This window comes from Leuresthes tenuis, unplaced genomic scaffold (genome assembly GCF_036924035.1).
Source record: "Leuresthes tenuis unplaced genomic scaffold, fLeuTen1.0.hap1 SCAF_11, whole genome shotgun sequence".
Taxonomy (NCBI): Eukaryota; Metazoa; Chordata; class Actinopteri; order Atheriniformes; family Atherinopsidae; genus Leuresthes; species Leuresthes tenuis.
Window position 1 is genome coordinate 22,211,744 of NW_027325365.1, and position 26,484 is coordinate 22,238,227.

Sequence of the window (26,484 nt, forward strand, 5' to 3'; positions counted from 1 at the left end):
TATCAAAGGGGTAGCTGCTGGCGTCACCACAGGGGTGGAGTGTGGGCGGGGTTGAGTACTTGCTATGTCTTCACCCCTAAAAAATGACTGTTGGCAGTTGTATTAAGCAGCATGCATCTTACATTGATTAACATGACTGTTACTTTGTTGACTAATACTTTCTCGTTGAAGGGTTATTTTTTTTTTAATTCAGGCCAGCTGTGTGGATGAGTGTTTTCAACACAACGCCAGTCCTCTTCTCACTACACTCGACTTTGTGTGCCTCTCCGTGGATAAACATTACATTACTGGCATGTTTGTGAAAAAGATGTAGATCTCCACGTACAATTGTTTAATACCATTGCTACACACAAAATGTTTATGCAATAATTGCTGGTACTCAGAAATGACTACGAGTTACACTGTTTACATCTTCGACTTGGTTCGTCTCAGTTGACCAGAAAGCATTGTTTACCAGCATCTGCTGCTAACTGACAGTTACCCTACTAAACTATTTTTGCTTCTGGTCAATAGAGTAACTATCTATTTTTATATACAGCATTTTTTCAGAGTGTTTTTCTTATGACTGGAGGAATAGCTTCATTATATTGCATTTACTGCATTAAATCACAAAACAGGTTTCGATGATAGGTAACATACTTAACTCACAGTAACTAGTCACTGCCAGCATGACAGTATTCTTAGCCTTTCACCAACTGTACTGTACTGTACTGTACTTAAGGAATTTTTCGATTAGCTTTACATCGCAAGCCGGATGGTAAGGTCCATCTTTTATGTAGTCTGTAGATAACAATGGATAATTTCCCCCAATGAAACAAACAAGTACGGTACTATTTTTGGGTTCTCTTTATTTGCACGTTTTTAATAAAATTCTAATGTTAAAGGTCTTATCTATATGGAAAGACAAGATATACGATTTTAAATCACACTTTTCTGGTTTGGTTTCTACGCTGCCAAGAATTTGACAGCAATGAAAGGAAAGAAAAAGTTTGTAATCATTGAAATAATCATAGAATTCTTCTCAAATTAAAAGACACCGATCCCCAAATAAATATCCTTAAATCATATTGTAAATTAGTGTGTTCAACCCTGCAAATATAACACAGGGAGACATTTCAAACCCCAAGAAGTTTAGACATGCGAAATAAAATTTGAAAGATGCTGTACTACATCTGGGTCAGCAGTCAAATTTAAGCAAATTTCTGCCTTTGACCATGTTATCCCCTTGGTACAAAAGGTCAGATTTCCTTAAGTTTTATCCGTTCCGTTGAAGCACGTGTTCAGTGGAAACTCAAGTAGACTTGATGTACTGAGAGGGATATTCATGTAAATGTACATGTCAGGCAGCGATGCAGGAAGGGAGGACCCAGATGCAGACTTCAAAGGTAACCTCGTCGGCGGGGTGCTAGGGCATGGAGGCGGTGGCCGGCTTGGGCATGGCAACGGGCTGTGGGGACGGCAACACAGGAGAAGAAGCTGGGGAGGCAAAAGGAGAGAAGAGAGTCTCATGGAGCATGTCTGATACCACGGCCGAGTCTTTGCCAAAAATCTCCACTGTCGCCTCGAAGTGGATCTGCCTCGTCATCTCCCATGTTTCCTGGAGTACGGGGATCTCTGGAACCAGCCCCCGCCTGAACATTTCCAGGATGTCCCCAGACACCCTCCACTGGTCAGACATGTCGGTCGGGTTGGCCATGCAGTCAGCCAAGGCCGTGAGCAAGCCGTGGAGAACCTGGTTGTGTGCTGGGTCCATTCTGGCAAAATCCTTCTGTTAGGTACGATACAGGAAGGTAGGACCCAGGTGCAGACTTCAAGAGTAACAAGGTTTATTAACAACATAGGGGAGCAAGAACAAGAGGCGCGGCAGAGCCAGTTATCAAAAATACTAATGCTGTGAAAACAAAACAAGACTATGGTGCGAGAAAACAAGACTATGATTACTAAAAAAAGACTGATTAACATTGGCTGTGAAAAAACAAGACTATGGCTATGAGGCACAACCAGACTTAGCTTTCGTGGTGTGAGCATGGAAGGGAAAGTGAGGATTTTTTTTGCACTGAGTGATGGTAACCTGGAAACTATATGCTGTGAGGAGGTGATTGGTGATGAGGTGCAGCTGTGGAACAGAAAACAGGTGACTTGAGTGAAGCTAAGTGACAGGAGGGAAAAGCATGACCAGAAACATAACAAAGGACCTGAAAACATGAAGATTAAAAATAAAACGTGACAGAACCTGAAACATAACAATAATCCAAACATAAACCGTGACAGTACATGCAGTCATTGTTCACCTGTTCTGGATATGGGTGTGTCTGACATCTCACCAGAACATTGCCTGCTATGCAGCATTGTGATTGTGGAAAACATGGCCACAGTACAAAGAGAAATTATCAGAAGGTAAATTGTTATTCTTCGCAAACGGGGACTTTCATCTTGGAATCACGGCCAGACTGAAAGTTTATGCATAATAATAATGCATAATGCTTTGAAGAAATAAGAATCTGTTCTATCAGAAGGATATTGTCACGTCACGTTTTGAGGTCTGTTTTGTCTTGTTTTCAGGTTTTAGGTTTATTTCTTGTCATGTTTTTTCCCCTGTCACGTTCAGTTCACTCAAGTCACCTGTTTTTGTTTCACAGCTGCACTTCATCACCAATCACCTCCCCACAGTATTTAGTTTCCAGGTTTCCCCTCAGCTCAGGGCAGAATCCTTACCACCACCGTTTTCATGATTCATGTTCCCGGTTCCCAGGTTTTGTCAGATTTTTGCCTTTTGTCAGCATAGTCATAGTCATAGTCTCGTCTTGTTTTGTGTTATTTATTCCACAGTTTTAGAATTTTTGATATTCGGCTTTGCCACGCTTTTTGCTCTTGCCTTTGTTTGTTTGAAGTTCTGTATCTGGGTCCTCCCTTCCACAGCACGCTTCTTGACAGGTCTCAGGCAGGCCGTACGTGACCACACCCTTTAGAGGATCAATGAATTAAGCTGTGTTTAAAGAGTTCAAAAAGCAATTTGATAACAGATGGAATTTTTTTTTTAAACTGGATGAGGAAATGATGGAAAAGGTGAGCAGCAGTCTTTGCATACTTCCGGGGAGGAGAGGGCCAAACTCTACGACATGTTTTGCTGTGATCTCACCGTGAATGATGGAAAAAGTGCTGCAGGGTATGAAACTAAGTGCTAAACTGCCTCCATTATAAGTAAGAAGAAAGACACAAACACACCATACCTTCGCAAGAACTACAACCCCCACAATTCCAGAAAAGTTTGACGCTGTGTGCAGTGCAAATTTAATGATGCATCAAATATTTTCAGCCGGTGAAATGTTTGAAATGCAGGCAAGCCGGTTCAGCACCCGGACTCTTCTACTATGAAGCTATGTCGCCGTAATAGATGCAGTATGTGCAGGTGATATCTCCTGCTTCAGCTTTTAAGCCTGTTGGACTTCCAGAAGCTGGTAGATGTCATGGATTTTTCACCCACTAAACCAGTCCTCCCACCATGGGGTGGGGGTGCCAGTAGCATACTGGGAACAGCTCCCTGCCATCCCCTGTAGCTGCCCTCACTGCCCCCCACCAATGTCTTTCCTCCGCAACCAAAGTCAGACGCTTCCTTTCTTAGCTTCCTCTCCCAGTGCCTTTGTAGCTTTCCTCAGGTTTGAACCCGCCAGTCATGCAGCAGTTGGACTGTTGTTTTGAGTCCCAACTTTGTGGACATTGGGGTTACGCTTGAGGCCCCTAGGATACTGACTGTCATTAACTTTCCTCCCCTCACATCATGAAGTATTCATAAGGCGGGGTGTGGGACATACACATTTTCACACTTTTGTAAATGAAATTATGGTCACTTTTGGACTGTCTGATCATGCTTTGGATATAGCCGATTTCATTTCCGCAAAGTGTGAAAGACACTTTCTTGCTTTGGATAACAATTTGAACTCTGACACATTAACTCTGCTCCGATGCCATGTGTCCTATCATCACCATGTATACAATGCGCCGCTGGAAATCTGAAGCACAGCCATATTAATAACATGTGAACTACTGCAGCAAATACATTCACCTTAAGGGGCCTGTGATGATAATATCAAAGCCACAAATAACTCAAGCTAATCTCACCTTTAGCCCAAAATTCTGAACGAACAGATTAAATTAAACCTACCTAAAGGAGTTTAGCCATATGTCAGTAATAACCACCCAGCGTTATTATATAGTGTTAAATTATTTTATACACTGATAATGGCCATCCTATGACTTTCGGTAGCTACCAGTAGTTGGTAGTTTGTTGTCGTTATTGTGGATCTCTTTATTAATCCTCCATTTTCTAGATTTCTCCTGCTTCTTCTTACTGGCTGTGTGAAAAGAGCCTGATGGTCACACAGGAGATTTTAGAAGAAGCTGATACTTTGTATTTAAAAAGAAAGAAAAAAAAAGAAAAAAAGCAAAGGGCTCGTGCTTCCTTTCTGCTAACGTTGCCAAGGTTTCTCTTTGCGGGCGCGTGCTTTGATGCGCGTTCATGCTGGCCATTGTTTTCTTTTCTTTTTTTTTCTCCCCCCCATATCAACAAGGGAGACCACCGTGGCCTTGTGGGGTAACCGAGCTGGCCAGCTAAACGACAAGGAACTGCTAAATCATGGCGGACGAACAAGAAATAATGTGCAAATTGGAGAATATCTTGGAAATACGGTAAAGCTTGGATGTGGACTCGAGCGAATGTTTTTCCAGATGTTTCGGAAGTAGCGAGAAACGTTGACTTAGCTAACGTTAGCCGTCCAGGAAGAAGCCCCTTGGCTTCCTTTTGTTACTGACCTTGCTAATATTAGCCGTTCTACCGTGTATTAAAAGGCTATTTACTGCTCTAGCTGTACGTAGGCCTGTCTCTGATAGGGTCGACTGGCAGGTAAAATATATTATAGCTACACACAAGTTATCGCCTAAGTGCATATTTGGATCAGGCATCAACATTCCAGATGTGAACCTACAAATGACAGATGTGCGCTGCTAATTGTTTCTATGTGTAAGCTAGCTACTTAGCTTAGGAGGTTGTCATTAACTTGATAGCCTGACTTGGAGGATGGTGTTGGTTTAATCATAAGTATTTCTTGAAGGTACACGTTTACCTAATAATGGTAATTGATTAATAAATAAATAGAATTAATTAATGTTGCCTAATTTACACTTATTAATAGCACTTCTGCATAGTTGGAATAGTGAATGTGTTGGTGTTTATTTATTGTTTTGGGGAAAATCGTCCTGTCTTTTTGGCTTTTTTTGTTTTGGTGGGAGGGGATGGAGTGAGAAAACCTGACAGCTGGGGCTTATGGTCTGTCCCCTGTCCTGCAGCAATAAGACGATCCAGATGCAAAAGATCAAGTCACGTCTGAAAATGGAGTTTGAGGCTCTGGAGTCTGAAGAGAAGCATCTGAAAGAGTACAAACAAGAAATGGATCTGCTTTTACAAGAGAAAATGGCCCATGTTGAGGAGCTGCGCCTCATCCATGCAGATATCAATGTGGTGAGCGGGTGCTTGTCTCATAGATCATTTGGGCCAATAGAGAGCCGGTATTGTTATCTTTGGTAACAAAGTGAATGTATTTTGATGAAATTGAGATGGAACCTAGACAGAAGGTTCTTGCAGGCTCTTAACCAAACTACTTTTGGCTAAAATGTCTAAGTGCCAATTGGATCTCATCAGGAACCACAACTTTCCTGCCATGAATACTTTCGCAATGAAAGCAAACAGCCTGCCTGACTTTAGTGTAGATTTTGTGCTGTAGTCAAAATGTGCTGGAATACAACTGAGCGATTTGTTCTGAGGTTCACAATCAGAACTTGTTACACGGACCAAACTGGTTGTCGTTTGTCTGGAAAGCAGCCTCTGAGATAAACATGCTTTATGAATCAAGTTTTACTAAAATAGCACCTCACTTGTGATCTCAGAAAAACTTCCCAACATTATTCACGAATGACATGGATAAAATCAATATGTGCCTGTATTATTCTGTAAAAGCTGGTATGTCTAGGTGCAAGCATGAATACTTTGTACCGAGCATATTACACGTGAATGTCTGTCCTTTCAGATGGAGAGCACCATCAAGCAGTCGGAGAATGACCTGAATAAACTGTTAGAAACCACTCGCCGTCTGCATGATGAGTACAAACCATTGAAGGAGCATGTGGATGCCCTCAGGATGACTTTAGGACTACACCGACTGCCTAACTTGAACGAAGAGGAGGAGAAGCTCTCTCTGGAGTCAGTATACACTCACAAAGTGCATACCATTTAGTCTTTATATCTCCTTAAACAGAAGTCTTTACAGACAGTTACTGACACCATATGGAAAACATAGAAAGTCCTGCTCACTACATATGAAAGATGATTATTATTAGCATCTAATTTATACCCAAAGGATATCATAAATTAGTATTATTTGAACTCTGTTAGCATAGGGATTTTAAAAGAAGTTCGCAGGCAGTTTACAGTAGGTTTTTTTTCAGTGTTGTAGCGATGGATGACATTTCAGTGCATTACGACTGATCCGAATACCATGACACTTTAAAGTTATGATCGTTACCATGGTAATTCTCTGGTAAGACCATGTCATCTTAGTTCAACACAAGTCTCACCAAAATGTTGTAGCGCACCATAGTTTTCAGGACAGCTCCAGTGAGCTAATCACTATTGTGTAAGTTCACACTTCACAAGAACTAGTTCAATGTTCAGTTCACACAGATTAAAAGCGAAACGAGTTCATGGATCGCCGTTCATAACATTCTGAACTGGGTCCAGAGTCCTCTAATGAACTGTTTCAGATTATATTCTCACTTGGTCATGACCTCCTCATAAGTCTCCTATTTATGAGGAACACAGTGTTATGGAGTGATCTGAAGTTCTGAAATAGAGGACATACATACGTATTTCTGCATCTATTTTATTCAAAACCATTCCATCAAAGAGTGATTTTTAAAAAAAACAAAAGAAGTATGTAATCTGCTTAATGTGGTCCTTTTTGCACACCTGTGAAAGCATTTTAGCATTTTAGCATTTAGCCATGCTTCGAACTCACTACTAACGTCATGCTAACATACGGGAACTTCTGCAGAGAGTGAAAAAGTGCAACTTCAAAACATGTCAAAGCATGTCACACAACTAAAAGAAGCCGAGAAAACAGGCCAGCAGCTGTGCGACAGAGTCTGTTGTGGGACCACCACCTCAGATAAAGTCCGACTGAGAGGCAGTGCGGGACACAGGTGAGGACAGAGTCGGTGGATCTGCAACTGTCTGCACCAAGGCCAAAACAAAAGTTCATCTTAGGTTTTCTCTGATTTTTCTTGTCTAAAAATCTAAAACATAATATTAATACTATTAGTACATGTAGAGCCTGCAAAGTTGGTACGAATGGAGTTTTGTGTCACACAGCATGTACGTTACAAATGTCTCCCAGTCAAAGGCAACCGCCCCCGTGTTTCCTGTGTTGCAGTTTGAAAGATAATATAGAGTGATCTTTTTTCCATTGACCGTACTGCAGCCAAGCAGCAGCAGGAGCTGCAGGCCTCAACTCAGTGCCTTCATTACTCAACAAGTTGTAATTTATGACTGTGACAACTGCTGACCGTTACAGAATCAAAGCCTCTTCCATTAACATGTTCTCATACTACACGGAGCAATGGAGCATGATTACCAGATGAGTGTGTTTGAAAGCGTGTTGCTTACATTTTGTTTTACAAGCGTATTGCACAAACGGCTTTGAAAGCTTTGAAGACGACAGAAGACTGACAGCAATCTGTTCACTACATTGTTAAAAGAAAGAGAATGAAAACGTCTGTAAGATGAAGGATGGCAGCGGTTAAAGCAGGGAAAGCCGGTCTCGGTGGAGCGACCCATGGTTTTGAGACGAAGCTGAGATGACGGCCTGCTGCAGGTCATTGTGACCTGGAACTTCTTCCTGATAGAGACGAGCAGGATCACAAGTTCACTTCACACTGCTCAAATGTCAAGGGCAAGCGGCGGTTCCCTGCCCTATCAGCAGCACAGTGTCATGTTTTATGAGCTGACAACAAGGTGACGTGTGTCCTTATAGGAAGAAAAGCTGGAGCTAAAGTCCACGTGTGACAGGGGGTCAAATCAAAATTTGATGCTGTGTGGTTGCGAGGCAGTTTATTTCCTAACTTGTCATGGATCAGATATGTGGGACATGAGCTTGTGGCAGTCATTGATCTCCTGAACTCCAAAGATTTAACACTCACTCATAGATTTTTAATTTTTTTTTAAGCGTAATGTGAGCAGTGTGACCTTCGCACTCATTCTTAGTGTTTCTGTGAAAATGTGCTCTTTAAACGCCCTGTTTCTGGAGGATACATTGACCTGCGTTTGGCCTGCAGCAGAGGTGCAGATATGAAAGAGGGAGGATGGGGATGAGAGAGGGACGATATTGATGGATGCTCTCTATCAATGGCTTTTTTGACCGATCGGTATCAGGATCACTGAGTACATCTCGACACCCGATCTCCGTTATTTTTTGTTTGTTTTTGTCAGCTGCATGGCACCATTTGGTGGAACAGTAGATTAATTTTCATGCCTTGCTGTTATTAGGAAAGACTTACATACTTTAGGTGTTGGGTGGTGTTCTCTGTATTATCTGGTCTGCTCGCTTGTTCTGACTCTGCGGCTTCAGAAATCGACAAAAATCCCGGTGACGAATTAACTCATTTAGGGCTTCAAAAATACTGTTATCCACAAAATTGGAGGTACGTCAGAGGGGTCTGACTCGTAGACTTCCAGCAGCACAAACTGCCGGCTGACATCCGGTAACAGTGGATGATTGTACAATTGGCTGGTGCAAAATCACAGCTGATGGTTATAGAATGAAGAAGCGAGGCCTACCTCAGTTTAGGACAAAAGACACTACAGTGTCCTGAGATAAAGAATTGGTTGTTTTCAATTTTCATCATCCATATTTTTGCTCTGCACGAAAGTGGAGGGGTGGGTGGGGGACTAAAGAAAAGAAAGAATTTTTCCTTTAAAAAATGAACTGCTTCAGCTGCCGTGCGAGTGCTGCTTCGCATGCTGACGGCATTGTTGGCCGGCCGGCTGCTCAGTTTGGCTGCGTATTGTGTGGAAACTTGGGTAATGAGTGCACTGCTGCACAGGTGGTAGTTGTCTCCCTTCCCTCCCCCCCTTTTCTGTCTTGCTCTTGCTCCTCCACGTTTCCTGAGTGTACGAGACACTTAAAAAGCTGCAGCTTATATTCTGCTGCTTTTTCTCTGAAAAGACAGGACTCATCAGGGTGGGAGGAATAGACTTATTCATGCGAAGGGAGATGTTAAAACCATCATTTACATGTGCATCTTGAGTAGTTGTACTTGGAGAATAATAGCGTCCTGTGTAATTGTATTACGGGATGTGATGGAAAAAATGTAATCACACCTCAAAGGTGCATCGGGTACAATTGAAGATACTGTTTGAGAGTAATATAACAGCACAGAAATGAAATGAATGGGGAAAATTTAGCTGGAATATCAACGTGAACGAGCACAAGAATGGCCCCGAATCCATTTGTAAGAGATGCATGTAATGTGTATCGTTGGGTTGTGCCTGTTAATAAGGCCCACGCTCACAGGAGATGCAACAAGGCTAAATCTGCTCTGCGGACGTTCAAAGTTCTGCTCCATCGTAGATCTATTCTGAGAGAAACCAGAGAGCCTAATGAAACACGATATCACTTTTATTTTTGAAAATGAGCCAGTCAGGCATAAAGTCCAAGGCCACATTTCTTTCCCAGCCCTCTCCCGCCCACGCACACACACACATTCAGACAAACAATCTCGCAATAACTTTGAGCTGTTGCTCAAAGTTGAGCATAAAAAGAGAACGCTAACCCAGCGTCTCATCTCCCGATACACACCATAGATGGGGTAACGCCAGCTGTTACGTGCTTCCTGACCTTTAAGGAAAAATCTTTCCCTCTTTCTTTGAACAGTTACTTTGAGAAGCAGAAAGCAGAGTGGCAGAAGGAGCCGCACGAGCCCGCCATCCCAGAATCCCTTGCGGCGGCCGCAGCCGCAGCACAGCAGCTTCAGGTGTCCAGAAAGCAAGACGCTCGCCAGACTGCCACCTTCAGACAGCAGCCCCCACCTATGAAGGTATGTCCCCTGCTGACCTGAAACAGCTGCAGCAGAGCTGATCAGTGGCAGTAACACAAAAAGCCACTTTCATTTCCACACGTGGAACAATTAATTAGGCTGCGCTCCTAATATCTCCCGTGATAATGAAGGAAGGAGGGTGACACAGTGAGAGCATAAACATCAGTGACACACCGCTTCACTTGAAATTTGAAAGCAACTAACAATCATCGACCTTTTCTCATTCATTTTCAAATCGACTTCCACAAAATACGAAACTGGATCATGAGCTCAGTGGAGTGAAGGCCTCTGCCAACGAAGTCATTTGTGTTCACTCTACTTGAGGGCTCTATTGTAGCGTGCCAGCCGGTAATCCTCAGCCTGAGCTTCATCAGCATCGTGTGCCAGACTCGCAGTTTAATGTCCTTATGTTTTTTCCTGCTCAATAAAAATGTAGCTTGTGTGATGTGAAGTGTTTAACTTGTTTTTCCCACACGTGGGCGTGTTGCCGGCTGAGGACATTTATTGTATTATCAATTGGATAATTGTAGGCTTACAAATGCATGACAGTAACCCGACTACTAGCACTCTGGAGTTTGTCATTTAAACTTGAGTTTGTAAGACATTTTCACAGCAAACTGACTCGTTGCTGCGAGTAAAGCACAGCTGTAATGAATGATGGCTCACTTCCTTTTAGTGCTTTTAGTGCAGAAGACGAGTCTCCAGCAGCTTTCTTTCGGGCATCACACAAACTTGTCTGCTGACTAGATTTGTCATGCACATGCACGGATTATCTCGTTCTGACGATGCCGATCCGCTGGAATGCCGTCCTTCAAGTGAACACTACAACAGTAACGAGTTTTATCAGATAGGCTTTGTTCTGTTTGCAGGCTTGTCTCGCTGTCCGAGGTATTTCCATTCTGCTCTGTGCGCAACAAACTGTGGCGGCGTTCTCTTTCTCGCCACCGTGAAAGCTGCAGGTAGCAAAGTGGAAGCACAGCGCCAAACACACATGAGCCCCTCCCACACACACGCTGGTTTCCTTTCATCTGGCGGCAGCTGGATTTATCACGTGTCACATGGGAATCACCCCACTGGTGCTTTTGACATCCTGAGATGGAAATCTGACCGGGTCAGACCGAGTTACAAACGCTCAGTTGAAGTGGGCTAATCTGACATACGATCAGCTGTTCAGAGGAATCAGACTGAGCAAAATGTGGCTGTCCCTGTTTTGTAAGGACAGCTGTTAGGATACTCTCAAAGACTGAGTAGTAGATGTTAGTCTGAGGCAGTCGTTTAATAATCTGCCAAATAAAAAAAACCACTTAAACAGGGACATCCAGAGATTCCTGGAGTTACCTCTGAGGTCAATTTATAAACCAGGTCAGATTGAATTAAACGCTCGCTCGAGTCTCTACAACACAACGAGAATGTAAAGTTGTTTCTCTGAACTGCTTCTGTTCTCTCCAGGCCTGCCTGTCCTGCCACCAGCAGATCCATCGCAATGCTCCTATCTGTCCGTTATGCAAAGCCAAGAGCCGCTCCCGCAACCCAAAGAAGCCCAAGAGGAAGCCAGACGAGTAGAACCTACTCGCACCTTCAGCTTCAGTGGGGTGGAAAAAGCACCCGGTCCAGTACGCTGATCTATGATCGGCCACGTTTGTCTCTCTACGTGACGAGTTTGTGTTTCAGGACAATTTCCACTTAAGTCTCCACTTTAATAAATTGTCTTAGTAATTGTTTAAAATCTGTTAACAGTTGATTTAGGCTGGTGATGTCATTTGATTTGTGATTATCGGTGTTTTGGATGTGTTTATATGTTATTGTATGACTTCCATTGTAGTTTACTAGCCCCTTAACAGTGTGTATGCAATAATGCAAAAAAAAGCCTGGATAATGTCGCCCTCGTTGCTGTTGTTAACTGCCTTAGATATCTTCGTGAACATTTTTTGCAGTGCATGCCCGCTGCCATGGCTGTTGTGTATGATTTGTGCCGATATGAAACAAAGTGCTTTTAATCGCTAAGGTAACTCCAACTACAATGTTTTTATGTTTACAGTGTTCAAGTGGCCACCAAAACTGGAGAAAAAGAAGGCCAGACTCATTAGCTTTGAACAGTGCTGCGTGTTTAACTTTGACACAGCAATAAGGAAATAAATGGCTGTTTTGTACTAACCTTGTTAGCATGTCTTCTTCTTTGGACTCAGGGTGAGCACTACACACTTTTCTTTGTAATTTAGTGGTGTGCTCATAAATATGAGCAGGGCAAATGGGTGGGCTTAGTCTGGGTTTGAAAATAAATAAATAAATAAATACCGCATCATTGTACCTTTCACTCTATTAATACTGTGATATACTGCCACGCCTGCTGCTGTCTGTCTCAAAAAGGACAGCCAGGATTTGTTAAATGAGTTCCACTATCGTTTTTGTCAGGGTAACCCCTCATTTCATCTGTTGCCAGGGCAACTCCACGTTCCTTAGCGGTTGCTAAGGCAACCCCAGGTTGCTGTGACCCGCATATCTTCGCCAAAGAAGTTCCTCCCAAATCCAGTGAGGGACATATGGAGTCTTCGGGAGATTTTGCACCAACTCCTTCAAAAGTGTCCAATCCTCTGCAAAGAGTCAGGCCATCGATCTGTTCAATCAGTGAAAACAAACATTAATGTTGCCATCAAACCGATCCGCCATTAGAGTCACTTCCTGGGGTTAGTGTTTAGTCTGCCCTTTAAGTGTTTGGAACTGCAGTTGTGTCTTCTTCCGCCTGATAAAAAGCTGTGAAGGCCAGCTGAGTCTGGCCCTGCTCGCGCACCCTGGGTCGGTGGGCCGGTGTTCAGTCATGGCAGTGGGTTCATTGCGTGCTGCTACCGCTGTCTCTGGGCCGCCTCCGCCTCCACTGGCAGCTTCTTCCTTTTTTGGTACAGACGCACCCTGGCGTAACACGTCAGTGCACTCGGTCAGTGATGATTAAAAGATGTAAAGTAGAAAAAGCGAGGATGACGCGGAGAAGGCTAGAACTAAAAAAAAAGGAAAGCTCTGGAAGCAGACGCTGCTAAATATGCAAAAATTGGAAATTTTTTCACTAAAACGAGTTCGCGGTTTGTAACGTCAAATGAGGACGATGAAACGGGTATGGCAATATGTTGACTGTGCCTGCAAACCACCGTTCAAGTTAGTTAATTCTTGTGTGGCATTGTGGCATATAACGTTACATGATTTAAATAATAGTATGATGCGACGCCACATAACTGGGAAACTTTGTCTTGTAGCCCCTCAGAGTCAGAAGATACAGCCCCAAGCACCAGCCATGAGCCCACAAATCCAAAGTGGGCAGGTAGGATTACTCACTAAGTGAAGATTATTAGAATTAACATCATAAATAGTATGATGTTGACCTGCTCAATAGGAAAAAAAGTGCCCGGAAATGCTTGATGATTCAGCACTACATTAATGAAACTAACCTGAATTGATCAGAAGGCTTTGTAAAAAGGGGAGATTTGTGCTGAGAGTTATGAGCATTTTTAAAATGTGATTTTGCGTCAGAAGCAGAGCCAGGAGCCAGTAGCGATGAGGGAACTGCCTCTGTCAGTATGAGAGGAAGAGGTAAGCTGTTGAGTGTGTGAACAAGCGAGCATTAGTTCCAATATAACCACTTTCTATGCCCAAACGACAGTAGTAAGCCGTTATATTCTTTCTCATTAAAAGTAAGATAGTAAATACACAAAGTCCCCAACTGAAAGGGAATAGGATGAAAGTAATATGAAATAAACCTGCATATTTTGCCACAGAAAATCTCTTAATTGGTTAACTCAAAATGTGGTTTACATATCAAATGTAAGGTTATAATTACATGATTTTAATAATAGGTTGTGATCTAAAGTGGGTCGATCTAAGGCATGAAACTCCAGGGTTGAAAATGAGTCTCATCCGGCCCTGGTTGGAGGGACTCCCCCAACTGTAGAGGCCCACGTTTAGTTTGGTGATGACTGTGGCGGTAAATTAAACGATGGGTCAGCATTTAGAGGAAAAAGGCTGACACCCTATAACCAGACCTGTACTTTAGGAATGTCTAATTTTACACCGGTAACCTGAGTAATTAAGAGAATGATTATTCCCTTGACTGTGCATCTCCACTCCCACTGCTTCAAGTGCTCGATTGCACTTCCTGCCATCAGCACGCCTCTACCGCCATCTGGCGGTCGGACTGGAAGAGGATGACTGTGAGCAACCTTAAATGGAAACATTCACACCTGCAGGTTTGAGTCTGCAGTTAACTCAAATAAAGTGCTTTTCTTTTGGTACTATATATCCGTACAAATAAACAGAGGAATGGCAATCCATTTTTATCAAATCGTCATTGTCTTTGAAAACACAATAGTGGCAAATATCGCTCGTCTGGTAATTTACTAAATATTCGCCAAAGACACATTGAGAAGAGCGGGACATAAGCAGGAGTGTCTGTGGTCGACTGTTGTGAAAAGGCCTATTGTATTTCAGATGCAGCGGCTGTTTGCTCTAATTTTGTCACCGCTTCTGTGAAGTGGCTCAGAGAGTTTGTATTAGGAGAAACTCCAACGTTCTCATTCATGTTTCCTCTGTTTCTGTACGGTCAAAGAAATGCGTAAAACCTCAGTCTGTGTTTTGCGCAACGCCAGGAACCCGATAATTTACCATCTGCTGAAGGAATGCGGCTCCCTGTCGAAACACGGGGACAGTAAGGAGACATGGGTGTGTTTTTTGGTCGACGAACAGCTGACTGGATTCTCCACTAAAGCCTCGGACAGCCTCACAGCTGACGCTGACCACACCGGCTGCCTCGGTGTGAACCGGGGGATGAGGGTGACAGTGGAAAGCAGCAAATGGCCATTTTACGCACAAATTATTTTTGCGTGAGTTTCAAAGTTGGGGAAAAAACGTGAAATGCCGCTGCTGACTTTAAAGTGCCACGCACAACACGGGACGCAGGGACAGATCAAGTCGCACTCGCCAATCACACAGCGAGTTTCACGGCTCTATCACCGTTCTAATTATAAACCCGAGCCGCGACTCGCCAAGAATGGAAGTTCAGTCTGGCCCCTATGTGGCCTAAAATTAGCCCCCCCACACCCCCCACCCCAGATAGGGGCGCTGGGTCCCCATTGTCAGTCAACATGCACACACATTGCATGCTGAAGTCCTCGCAACTGATAGAGGCATTAGATGTTCCTTGGAGGACCTTTACGCTTTCCTTCCTTCAGGTGACATTATCATAGAGCTCTGAACGTGCGCCTTCACCTCTGATCTCTTTGGAGTTTCAAACACAGGGTGGGGTGGGCGTCTCGTTACATTCACCTCAACTTTGTCTTACTGTGACAGTGTTGTGTGGTCACGGCGTGAAGCTTTACTTTCAACACCAAAACCAGTCCTGAGCACGTCCACGGTGAACTCTGCTGTTGCGGATGGAGGCGTTTTGACTTGCGGTCTCCGTTATGGCTCTGGGCCAAGCCGTCGACATGAGTTTGATGGACATTTCAAAGATCTTCTCCCTGCTGCAGCCAAAGGAGGAGGACGAGGACAGCGAACAGTGTCAGGCCTTGAACAACGCGGTGAGCGGCGACAACGTGAGCCTGCTTTCCGAGCTCCTTTCTCAGGAGAGTTACAGGAGGTGCATCAATGCTCGGAGCGGCTGGGGGGTCCCCGTAACCCCCCTGCGCACCGCCGCTGCTCTGGGACACTTGAGGTGCGTGGAGCTGTTGTTGGAGCACGGCGCGGAGGTGAGACAGAGCTCGTTTCATTTCAAAGACACGTTCACTTAGTTCTTATTCATTTACCAAGAAAGACAAGTAACAAATTAGATGTGAAAGGTTCGCTTGGAATGATTAGGTGTGATGGTTAAGTTCCATGAACCTTATAGCGTTTATGAGCTTTTTCGTGCCCCCCCCCCCAAAAGAAATCGCCCCTCTGTTATCAGTAATGTCTTTTTTAAACTAACCACTGTGATAAAGATGTGCGCACCGCAGGTCTTTCAACATACTCCTCAACATAAAACAGCCACACTGAACCAGTGCCGCCATTCAGTGAATGAGAAGCCTTTAACAAATCCCTGGGTTTAAAAAATAAAATAGAATGGAATCAGCACTCTTGGAGGATGATCTTACTTGGAATAAACAACGACACATTTTGGCTTTGCGGTGTGAATTAAAACATCGAACTGTTGGATATTTTTTTTTCCCAGGTCAAGTGAGGTCAAATGTGAGAGAATCACGAACCACTAAAGGTCAGAATTAGTACTTTGTGACTCCTCTCGTGGCTTTTTTTTAGGACCGTTTGAATTCTTCTTGCCACAGACTTCAATCGTGAAAAAAAAATAAAAAAAATTCAGTTTCCACTATAAGTTTGTCTATGAATTCCGTTTTCTTCTTTCGTCCAGTCATTGACTCCTGTGTTTTAGGCTTATTGGTTTCAGTTTGCTTTTCTGGCACCCAGAATGTTTAGCTGATAAAAACAGTTTTCTTTGTCACATCAACAGTTTTCTTCTCCCTACAAAGGTGAAACAGCTAAATGAGCATCCTGCATTGGTGGTGATTCCAGATTTTCTTTTGCCGGGGGCTGTTTGGAGTGGAGCTCCCCTCGCTGGCAACCAGTAGAGCAATTGTCAGCTCCGCTGTGATTAATAACACATTACCTTCCCATTAAATCCACATTACAGCGCCGTGGAAGCCTCAGAAACGATAATAAATGTCCACTTAGGCCGCAGAGCGCTTCATCTGACGCGTAGTGCCTGTGTACATGAATTCTGTGCCGAGCGGACGGTGTCAGCTTGGACTCGGGATGAACCCCCAGCTGAAGCTGGTGTTTGTGCGTTCCTTTTTTAAATGTTGCATTTTCAGACACACGAGTGTGTTTTCGACAAGGTTGTGCAATGTTGGATTAACTGCTGTTATGTTTTATTTTTCAGTTTAATTGTCGTGGTTCTTATGTTGTTGTATTGTTTGAAAGTTTGAGGTTAAATAGCATTTTCCTGTTTGAGCCCTCACAGAAAAACGCCTCGTTTAGGATAAACAAACACATGTTGAACGGAACTGAAGAAAGTGATCTGAATCAGTATGAAATTAGGTATCCACCCGTTTGGAGACTGATTATGCTGTGAGAGGGTGGTGCTCTGTGGGTGGAGTGCTCGTTTTTCAACGCCTGCTCTTTACTCACCAAACCCAACGAGATTGGACAGTGGTTCCTACCTTTTAAACATGTTGCACTTTTAATTTTTTAATCCAGATAGACAGCTTGGACGTGAAGGCCCAGACGCCTCTGTTCACAGCTGTCAGTGGGAAACATCTGGACTGTGTGGTTGCCCTGCTGAAGGCTGGAGCTGACCCCAATGGCAGCCAGTACAACAACTGCTCCCCGGTGCTGACTGCCGCCCGAGAGGGCGACGTAGACGTGCTCCGAGAGCTGCTGCGGTTTGGAGCGGAGGTGGACGTCAAAGCCAAAGTTCCCGAGTGGGCCTCGAACGCCACAGCCTGTAGAGGACCGCTCTACATCTCCGCCGTCTACGGACACCTGGACTGCTTTAAGCTGCTCCTTCTTCACGGGGCCAACCCCAACTACAACTGCACCGACGAGAAGATGCTGGCACGGATTAAACAGCCGAAGACAGTTCTGGAGGTGTGTCTTCGCTACGGCTGCGGGGTGGAGTACATTCAGCTTCTCATAGACTTTGGGGCGGACGTGTACTTACCTACGCTCATCATTGACAAAACCACCAAGCAGAATGAAGCTCTGGTTCTGCTGCTTAAAGAGAGAGGTGAGACTTGCAGATTCAGTATCCGCTGTAGTGAAACGCTGCCAATGCTTTACCTCTATCTACCCCTTCTGTTTTCCCACCAGTTTGCCCTAAAACACTGATGTCGCAGACTCGGCTGGTAATTCGAAGGAACACACCATTTTCTCACAAGGAGCCAGCTATTGGCAGCCTGGACATTCCTCTGATCTTGAAGAATTACTTAAATCATGACACCTCTGAACTCGTGTGATGCTGAAGTTTGGGTCGGCTGATCCGGGGCCAGCGTGTCGCACTCCTGCCCGGATTACTGATTTCTACCTTTCGTCCTACAAGGAGGACAAGACAAGCGACCGATTCGCGTGTTCACACTGTTGGCTCTGTCTCAACAAAGGACACGACTTTGTTGGAAAATCTGCCCCGTCAGTGGAGGAGTGCAACACCATGGCCGACCACCAGAGACCAGAGTAACACTGCACATCGTTCTCATCCCCACTTGGAGCCCCCCTTTTAAACAGGTGACTCTGCACCATCTAGGTCTAATGTATTTCCTTTCCATTTAGACTCAAATGAAGAAACACGCGTGCACAGAGAGACTACGCATCACACAGGACGCTTTAGATCTAGCCTGAAACAAAGAAAAGTCTCGCATCTTTGAACTTCAACACATCAGAATGCGGAGTGAGCAGCCTCCACTTCAGCGTGCCAAGTGGGAGACATCTGTGCGTAACCCTGATGGCTTATCACGCACAGCAACGTCAGTGCGAGCGATGATTTATGGTCAGAAGCGCTTTTTAATCTTTCCTCCGCGATGTGTCCTGGAGTTCATGTGTCAGCTGTTGGGATTGGCCTCTACGAGCAGGATATGACGTAACACGACAGGAAAGCCAGCACCACGCTCCCCACTCACACACTGACGCCTCCACGCGCACTTCTGTAGAGGTTTTATTTTCAACAAAAAGTACAGCTATATCAGATATGGTATTTAATTTGTTTTTTTCCTTTTTTTTTTACAGCGAAGTACAACATATTCCCAGTGCTTCCGATTACATCAAAACATATAATGTACATACAAGTTGACATCTCCACTCTCCCATTCACAGTTTCTGGATTGAATAGGCATTATTTTGAAGGTTTTTCCATTTCTACAACAAATAAACTTAAAGGCCTGCAAGAAAGAAAGAAAAAAAACGTGTTTGCATATGGTATCAAAGGATGTGGATACTGTGGGTACATTTTTCTGACAGGAAAAAAAATTAAATAAATCAAAGACCTCAAACTCGATGGTAATATACAATGAGTAGTTTCCAAGTGTGGGATGACAGTCTTCCTGTTGTTGTCAGTGAACGCCACATTGATAAATGGCTCGCTGACGACCCCAAACCCAGACTAGTGACACAACACAGGACTGGAAAACCAACAGCAAGGAGCTCCTATTGAAGATGCTGCGATGCTAAATGTGAATGACAGCGGTCACTTGCTCACGTACGCCCCGGACTAAAAGGGAATTCTATAAATCTGAGCATTCTCTGATGCATCCAGGAGACAGTCTGCTAACTTGACTGTCCCTTGCTTATATGGACCAGAGAGAGACAGAGAAAAAAATAAGACTTCCAACTGCACAGAAGCTGTCCCTCTCAGCTTGATTATATAAGAAAAATAAAAACCAATATATACATCCTTTAAACAGTTTGGCCCAAAAGCTACGACTTAATACTGCTGTCAATAAATAGAAGAGAGAAACATTTGTAAAGTCAAGTCATTGCACTTCATTTCTTAAACAAGAGCATGATATGAATAACGATGAAGTACTGTGTTCGTGTGCGTCTTATTACATTTTGTTTAGCTCATCCAGAGAGGTTTTCGAATGCATTCGGCTCTTCAGCTCGTCTACAAATGTATGCACAAACACCCATGGATCAGCGCTAACTCCTATTTGGTTCACTGTTATCGTATAAAAATTATACCCGTTTTGCGTCCGCTGATGATTCCAAAAAAAAAGAAAAGAAAAGAAGAAGAAACAGTAACCAGCGGCCTGGAGCAAGACAGAGAAAGGAAAAGAAAAAAAAACAAACTTACAGAAAAGGATGTTTTTATAACAATGTCACAGGTTATAGTGCCCGTTTTATCTTGGCAGAGAGAACACCAGTCCACCTATCAGCAGTCCAGTTTCTCATTCTGCACGAGGAGTCGCTGTTCCGCTCAGGCCGACAATGGAATGAAAAACAAGAGGCAACTACCTGTGGTGCGCAGTGAGCAGGAGACAGGGTGGGCAGAGAGAACAACTCCCTTTAGTGAGATGGCATGGGCTCACAAATGTATGGTTCCATGAAAAAAAGTGAATCGGTTGGAAGTTAAAATGAAACTAAACAATCTGTTAAGAGTTGCCTTAAGTCTCATGCAAAATATTGGATGCCACAAGCATGCATTTATACCTGGTACTGAGGTCTACCGCACGCTAGAACTGGAACAACATTCGTCTCCAACGCAAAATACCAATATCCAAATATATGATCTGTTCTTTTTACAGTATTTACAGAGTGTCGCTGATAAAGGTAAACAGAAGATCCTTCTGCCGTCCATAACTCGCTATTAATAAGATACTTTGAAATGTGAAACCTAACTCGACTAACGCAAACATCGGCTTCCTACCATATATTCAAATTAAACCGTCTATCGAGCAAGATAAATAGATAACAATAAATGACTCCTGTGTGGGTTTTCTACACATTGGAACTCAGGATTAACTACTTTCTGTGCAATTAAACGGATGCTGTGTGTGACGTGACAGGATATAATAAGGTGTTTTAAGTGGTTTCAGTCGGACAAACAAAGCATCTACTCGCGTGGAGAAGGTCTGACCGTCAGGCCGTCCGAGCGGATCTCGTGCACTGGTGAACGAGGAATTCCCAGCGTGTGTGAGAGCAAGAGAGGAAAGGAAGAAATGCACTGAAGGGAAAATACATGACTAATTCAAATCTGCCTGTGAAACTGAATAGATAATCACTAGTGGAATGCTGGAAGGCACTGTTAGATAGCATCTCTCTTCTCCGCAGCAGAACGGGCCAGCGAGTGCGCGCGATTGTGCGTCTGAGTGTGTGTGTGTGTGCGTGTGTGTGTGTTTGCCTGCATGCTTGTGTGTGTAAGTCGGTCCTGGTGGTAGTGCTGAGTTGGGGGGAGGAGAGTTGGGGATGAGGGTGGGTGTAGCATGGGACCTGAGGTTATTATGGCCTGGGAACCATATCTTTTTGCTGTGCCAGGCAAGAGAATTATCTTCCAAAACAATCTCACTGGGAGCCATCTCTACAGACACCAGCAGCCAACTCACCCATTTCTCAACTTTCTTTACTGAAACAAAACATAAATTACACAACATACAAAGCAATTCTACGGTCTTTTTTTTATCCAATAGGTTATAAGGCCTATAAGAAGGCAAACAAATGACATAGAACAATATATAACTCTTTCATATCACGTTGTTGTGAGTAGTGAGGATATATAATGATATATCACATTGCACAAGTTGTCATACTGTGTGTATGTGTACTGTCCATCGGGTGGTAGAATTCAACACAAAATGTACTTCTGATGTCAAAATATAAATCACAAACCGTGGACAGATGTTTCACTTACATTCCAAGAGTAGAAAAGAGTACACCCTCATGATGGGTGTAAATTGGTAGTTTCTCCTCAGTCCCTCAGATCCTCTCTTATCTAACGCCTCAGCACAGGGACTCTATGGCAGGATCTCTCACACAGCAGCTTTGGGGACTTTGTTGATGAAACAAATCAATCTGATCAAGCCACAGTCCTTTGTAAATCACTTAACAGTGCCGGAGCTAACCGCCAGAACATGGATCAGATTTGGAAAACATCGTGACAGGGCGGCGAGCCAAGATTCGAAGCTGTAGTCTTCAGAGATGCACGATTCCATCAGAGGACACTTGCATGCTACAGAGTAAATTCCCCTTCCTTCCCCCAACCCCACGGTATCTGCTCCCTGCCGCAGTGGTCTTTTCACTCGAGAGCGACCTAAATGTTCTTGAAACCTTTTTTGGGAGGGCCATTTTTCACCTCTGTGCTGGTGAGGGTTTGCTCAAACTCATCACGCTGTAGCATTGCATATTTGTGTCACTTGTACTCAAACGAGAGAAAAAGATTGCGGATTGGATACATTTTACTGTGCGAGCACTACAAAATCATTAAGTCAACCGAGGAAGTCTTTTCTTTTACAGCTGATGTGAATTTTTTTTAAAAAAGGAAACAGATTTTAAACCTTGGCCGATGCATCAACTTGACTTTTACTGCTCATTCCCGGAGGTAGGCTGTGCTCTTTCCAAACACCCAGTGAGCTGCCAGCACAGTGCTACAGGGGTGGTCTCTGAGGAGAGCGGGGGAGGGGCTGTGACACGAGGCAGGTGGACCGTAACCTGCCTATCTCCTGCTCCCAGCTGTTTCATCTGAGCGGCACACTGAGCCTCAGCGTGAGTGGTTGCGGACACCCTGTCACAAGTGCTTGGTGAGAGGATGTAAATATTCTACTGATGTTCCGAGTAATGATTTGTTCCCTGACCCATCCTATCATGGCCGATGGCAGGTTTCCAAAAAAGAATGAAATCCTTCCTCTGAGGGCCACAGCCTCACAGAAGCTGAGCAGGTGGGTGGAGAGATAGAGAGGACAGGAGGATGCAGAGAAGGAAGGGAAGACTGAACACCAGATTTAGTAAAAAAAAACAAAAACAACTTGTAGGTTATTCTATGCAGACTGCAGGAGAGAGAGGAGATCCAGATGCGGACATCAGTAGAGCACATATGAGTCTGTGGTGAGTGCTGGGATGATCGAGCTCAGAGGGGACGCCGGCGGTCGAGCTTGGAGCGTCCCACGCACAACGCATCCCGCGGCCGAGGTCGTCATCTCGCCGTCTCACATTCAGAAGAATGCAACAAACAATCTCACATAGCAGCGCAGCATGATCTCAGCTTTTTGGACACAATCGCACAAGGAGGAGCGACCTGGCTCGGACCTCGTGTTTCTTTCCAGATGACGGATTTAAAAAATTTAAATCATACAACAATCTGAATAACTCCAGAACATTCAGATGGCGTGAATATGCAGAATCCAAAGGGAAAGAGTTCATGACAGTTGAGTCAGCTGGAAAAGCATGATAACTAAGAACGTTACTAACATATATGAGTTGTAAAGTTGGATTTTATTTCTCAATTTTTTATCTTTTTTTTAATCCAAGTCTTCAGTCCTCTTGGTGCTTCCAATCAATCGTTATAATAACATTGGTCCTTAACTTCAAAGTCTCTTGTGTATGTGTGTTTTTTGTATTTTCTTCATTATGGGACATAATCATCCAGTGTTTAGTGCTTCTAAGAAAAATAGCTGGTCCTTCAGAAGAGTCTGTGTTTCTCTATTTCTTAAATGGAGCTAATCTACTAAAATTCTGCCAGAAAGGAGCCTGGCCTCTTTTGGATTGACTGAATTCAAAAACCTCTCCTTGTGCCATGTCCTCCGTTACCTCATACTGCCCCGCACTGAGGGGGTCCTGGGGGGGCGGGTATGAGGGGGGCGTGCACCTGTTTACACCTGGGAAGGCAGGCGCAAAAAAGAGCAGGGAGGGGTTGCGAGGGGAGGGGAACAAGGAGGCGGTGCAGGGCACAAAGCAAAAGAGACAAAAAAAAGAAGGGAGGTGGGCAGCAAAGAGGAAACATTGTCAGTATTGTATATGAAACAGACACAACAACACAACACCAAGTCATGCTTCCACAGAAAACAAGCATGTAGACAGACAAAATGAGCCTTTAGCTAACATTCCTGCATATTTATCCTGAGATATGACACGGTATGATCATACGATGAACGCTGAATTGAGAGGAAAGTGGAATTCAGCTCTTGCAATGACACAAGGGAGACTAAAGATGCTATTCAATCAAACTGTCGCAGGCAAACAGGAGAACTGACAGGTTCCAGCCGGTACAATGATGACACCAGGCGTTTGGACACGGGATGCTGTTCTTCCATGTTTGGTAACAGCACATTTGTTTGAATAGCACCCTTGACACTTGAGAACACAAGAGTGGCGAAAATAGAGCCAACAGAAAGCTGCTAATATGCGTTAAAACTAAAGTCTAACATGTCATTTAGCTACAGTCTACAAGCATCACAACTATGCTACTGGAATTAAGAAAGAGATAACAATATTTGGAGATGAAATATTCAAAAGTTGCCATGGCACCTTACAAAATGAAATAAAGGGATGAGAAACAGTGTCTTCTGTTAAAGATAATTTGCCAAACACTGTTTTAGCAGTTAGAAGGGGTTTGATCTATTTGTGTTAGTACAGCCTGTTTATCTTGGATAGTCAAGATAATGCTTGTAAACAGATTGGACAGTGACTGCATGCTCCAATGCCAACGTTTAACACAACACCTCCCAATGCTGCTTAGCAGTTGCCATGGCATCTTATTGTGCTAGCTCTAAGGAGAACTCTAGTGCATATACCTTTATCATTTTCAAACCATGTCCATACAACATGGCCCTCTTTCTCAAGATGAAATCTATAAATGAATCTGAAATTCAAGAGAGTACTTCACCTTGTGCCAGCCATGTACACATACAGCACTTAGAAACACACAACATTTACTTCTGACAGACATCTACAGGGTTCCTAACGTCAGAGAGAACATTCCAGCAGTGGTCATTAGTTCATTAATACCTTAATGGATGGTCATGCTTATTGTGAAACTGGCAAGAACATCAGAAATGGTAAATGTAGAAACATCTAGCCTAGCAGTAAAATGGCTAAATCTTAAAGGATGATAGCAGCAGGGTGAATATGTGGGTCCTCTGTCGTATCAGGAAGTAGCATCTTGAAAAGCTTGTTCTTCTGTTACTGAGCTAGCTGGCAGATGTCGGCAGGGTTCGACCTGTGACTAGCCGGGTTTCCATTAACAACTGAAGCAAATCTAAAGCGATCTTTTAATAAAGCCGCAAAAAAAGTAACACGAACACGACATGTTTCCTTTGACTGGTCTACAGTGAATAAATTAGGCTGCATGATGTCGCCAGAGGGTGGCCTACATCGCTGTCATTTGTAATCCAATAGGGAAAGAAGTTGTTCTAATCAGATACGAAAGCTCTCGCTGCGAGGAGAAAAAAGAAAAATGACAATAAATACTGTGGTGTACATCCACAGAATAAAAATGGAAGTAGCGCTGGTTCAGAAATCATAATTATCGTCCATCTCTGGGAACACCTGGGACATTTTATCGTGTCTGGGAAGATGCCAATCAGTCACCAGTTTACTGTTTGCCGGCACAGGCCGAAAACAGCAGTGACCTCCGTCATTTTAATCTTTGCATGATCTGACCCGAGTCCCAAAGTTGGTTCCATTCCCCCTAATGTGAATCAATTCCTACTCAAAACATCAAAAACCACCTTCAGCGAGTATATTCATTTTTTTGTGTCTGCTTGGTTCACTCTTCATTCATATTTCCTTATTCACATCTTCTAAATGGAAACGCAAACATGGTAATAAAAAACAATGGAAACCAGGCCAGTGTCAGTCTTCGACATACACCGTTTCAGTCCCACGAATGTCTCTCATTCTCATTCTCTCACTCTGAGGAAAACACATGGATCTCCTGACTTCAGTTTGCCACGCTGTGCAATTGTTTGAGATCGCCTAACACAGTTTATGACTAATTACCTTTGTACTAAGAAATGACACTTAATAAAATAACTGGCTGCTAAGACTGTAAGTACCACACTAAAGAGCTGATTGTTGTGTCGACAGTCTGCATGCGATTGGAACTGAAAGCGCTAACAACCACTCTAACTCAGCGAGAGAAAGACATTCAAACAGTCTGAAGTACTAAATAGTTTCAAGACAAGCATGACACAGAACCCACATGTCCTGAACACCGGTATCGTCCTTTAAGCTCAATACTTCATGCAAACAGCCCTCTGTCTTTTCATTGATGCTTAACAGCGGCTTTACAACTCATATCAAGTTATTCTCATGTAAGGGCTGACAGATAATTAACTCAGAGACGAATATTGGACATAATAAAGCGAGTAGACATGAAACCTCTTGACTTTTCTAGCTTACTTGGTACAAGACAGGCCTAGGTCCGCTCATAAACAAAGTTTGTGTTATAAAAGGTGTGGAAAGTGGAAAAAAAAAGAGAGCAGGTTAAGGGAAGAGTAAACAGCGATGAGAAGACAGAGCACACCAGCGAGGAAACAAAAAAAAAAAGAGGGGAATCACCTGATATCTTCTTGTTGCCTCACCTTTCTGTTTGGTCACCTTTCTCACCGTCATGGCTGCCTGTCGCTTCTGGTACTCAGAGATCTCAAAACCTAAGCGACAAAAAATAAATCAATTGCAGCACGTTGGCTTTCAGCTCATAAACTGCAACATGGTGTGTTTTATTGAGACTGAGGAACAGCTGAGGCACGATCTATGTTTTTATAAAGTTTCCCTTCGGTGAAACTATATCTCCTCATTATACAGCCATTTAGAGCTAAAACAAGATCACTATGCTCATTTCATGGCTAAAACTTCTTATTGTACACATGGAAGCCAACTTTTTAAACT

General features: G+C 43.6%; 4 protein-coding genes across 12 annotated transcripts in view; 2 read left to right on the forward strand and 2 right to left on the reverse strand.

Annotated features, from left to right (window-relative positions):
- The first annotated feature begins 4,486 nt into the window (after positions 1-4,486).
- Positions 4,487-12,297, forward strand: zc4h2 (zinc finger, C4H2 domain containing). Its single transcript, XM_072396088.1, has 5 exons — positions 4,487-4,686; positions 5,344-5,515; positions 6,081-6,253; positions 9,981-10,143; positions 11,593-12,297. Exons 1-5 carry the CDS (start codon positions 4,634-4,636, stop codon positions 11,704-11,706), a joined length of 675 nt encoding a protein of 224 aa, XP_072252189.1. The 5' UTR covers positions 4,487-4,633; the 3' UTR covers positions 11,707-12,297.
- Positions 12,298-15,528: 3,231 nt separating this feature from the next.
- On the forward strand, positions 15,529-18,371 carry LOC140318331 (ankyrin repeat and SOCS box protein 12-like). The gene is made up of 3 exons (XM_072396107.1): positions 15,529-15,872; positions 17,374-17,902; positions 17,986-18,371. The coding sequence occupies exons 1-3, from the start codon at positions 15,588-15,590 to the stop codon at positions 18,129-18,131; spliced, it is 960 nt and encodes a 319-aa protein (XP_072252208.1). The 5' UTR covers positions 15,529-15,587; the 3' UTR covers positions 18,132-18,371.
- The window catches only part of apool (apolipoprotein O-like), a 353,684-nt gene continuing 343,275 nt past the window's right edge, over positions 16,076-26,484 (reverse strand). The window contains exon 15 of the transcript XR_011917823.1: positions 16,076-16,085. The gene's annotated coding sequence lies outside the window, so the exon portion shown is untranslated. The remainder of the gene's footprint in view (positions 16,086-26,484) is intronic.
- LOC140318324 (rho guanine nucleotide exchange factor 9) overlaps positions 18,811-26,484 on the reverse strand; it is a 42,486-nt gene continuing 34,812 nt past the window's right edge. For 8 of the 9 annotated variants that reach the window (XM_072396092.1, XM_072396089.1, XM_072396090.1 and 5 more), the window contains 2 exons: positions 26,178-26,246; positions 18,811-23,471 (listed from right to left, as the gene is read on the reverse strand). In XM_072396092.1, the coding sequence (XP_072252193.1) occupies positions 23,296-23,471; positions 26,178-26,246 (245 nt within the window). In that variant the 3' untranslated portion in view covers positions 18,811-23,295. Of the gene's footprint in view, positions 23,472-26,154; positions 26,247-26,484 lie in introns of all 9 variants that reach the window. The other variant, XM_072396091.1, reaches the window with a different exon arrangement.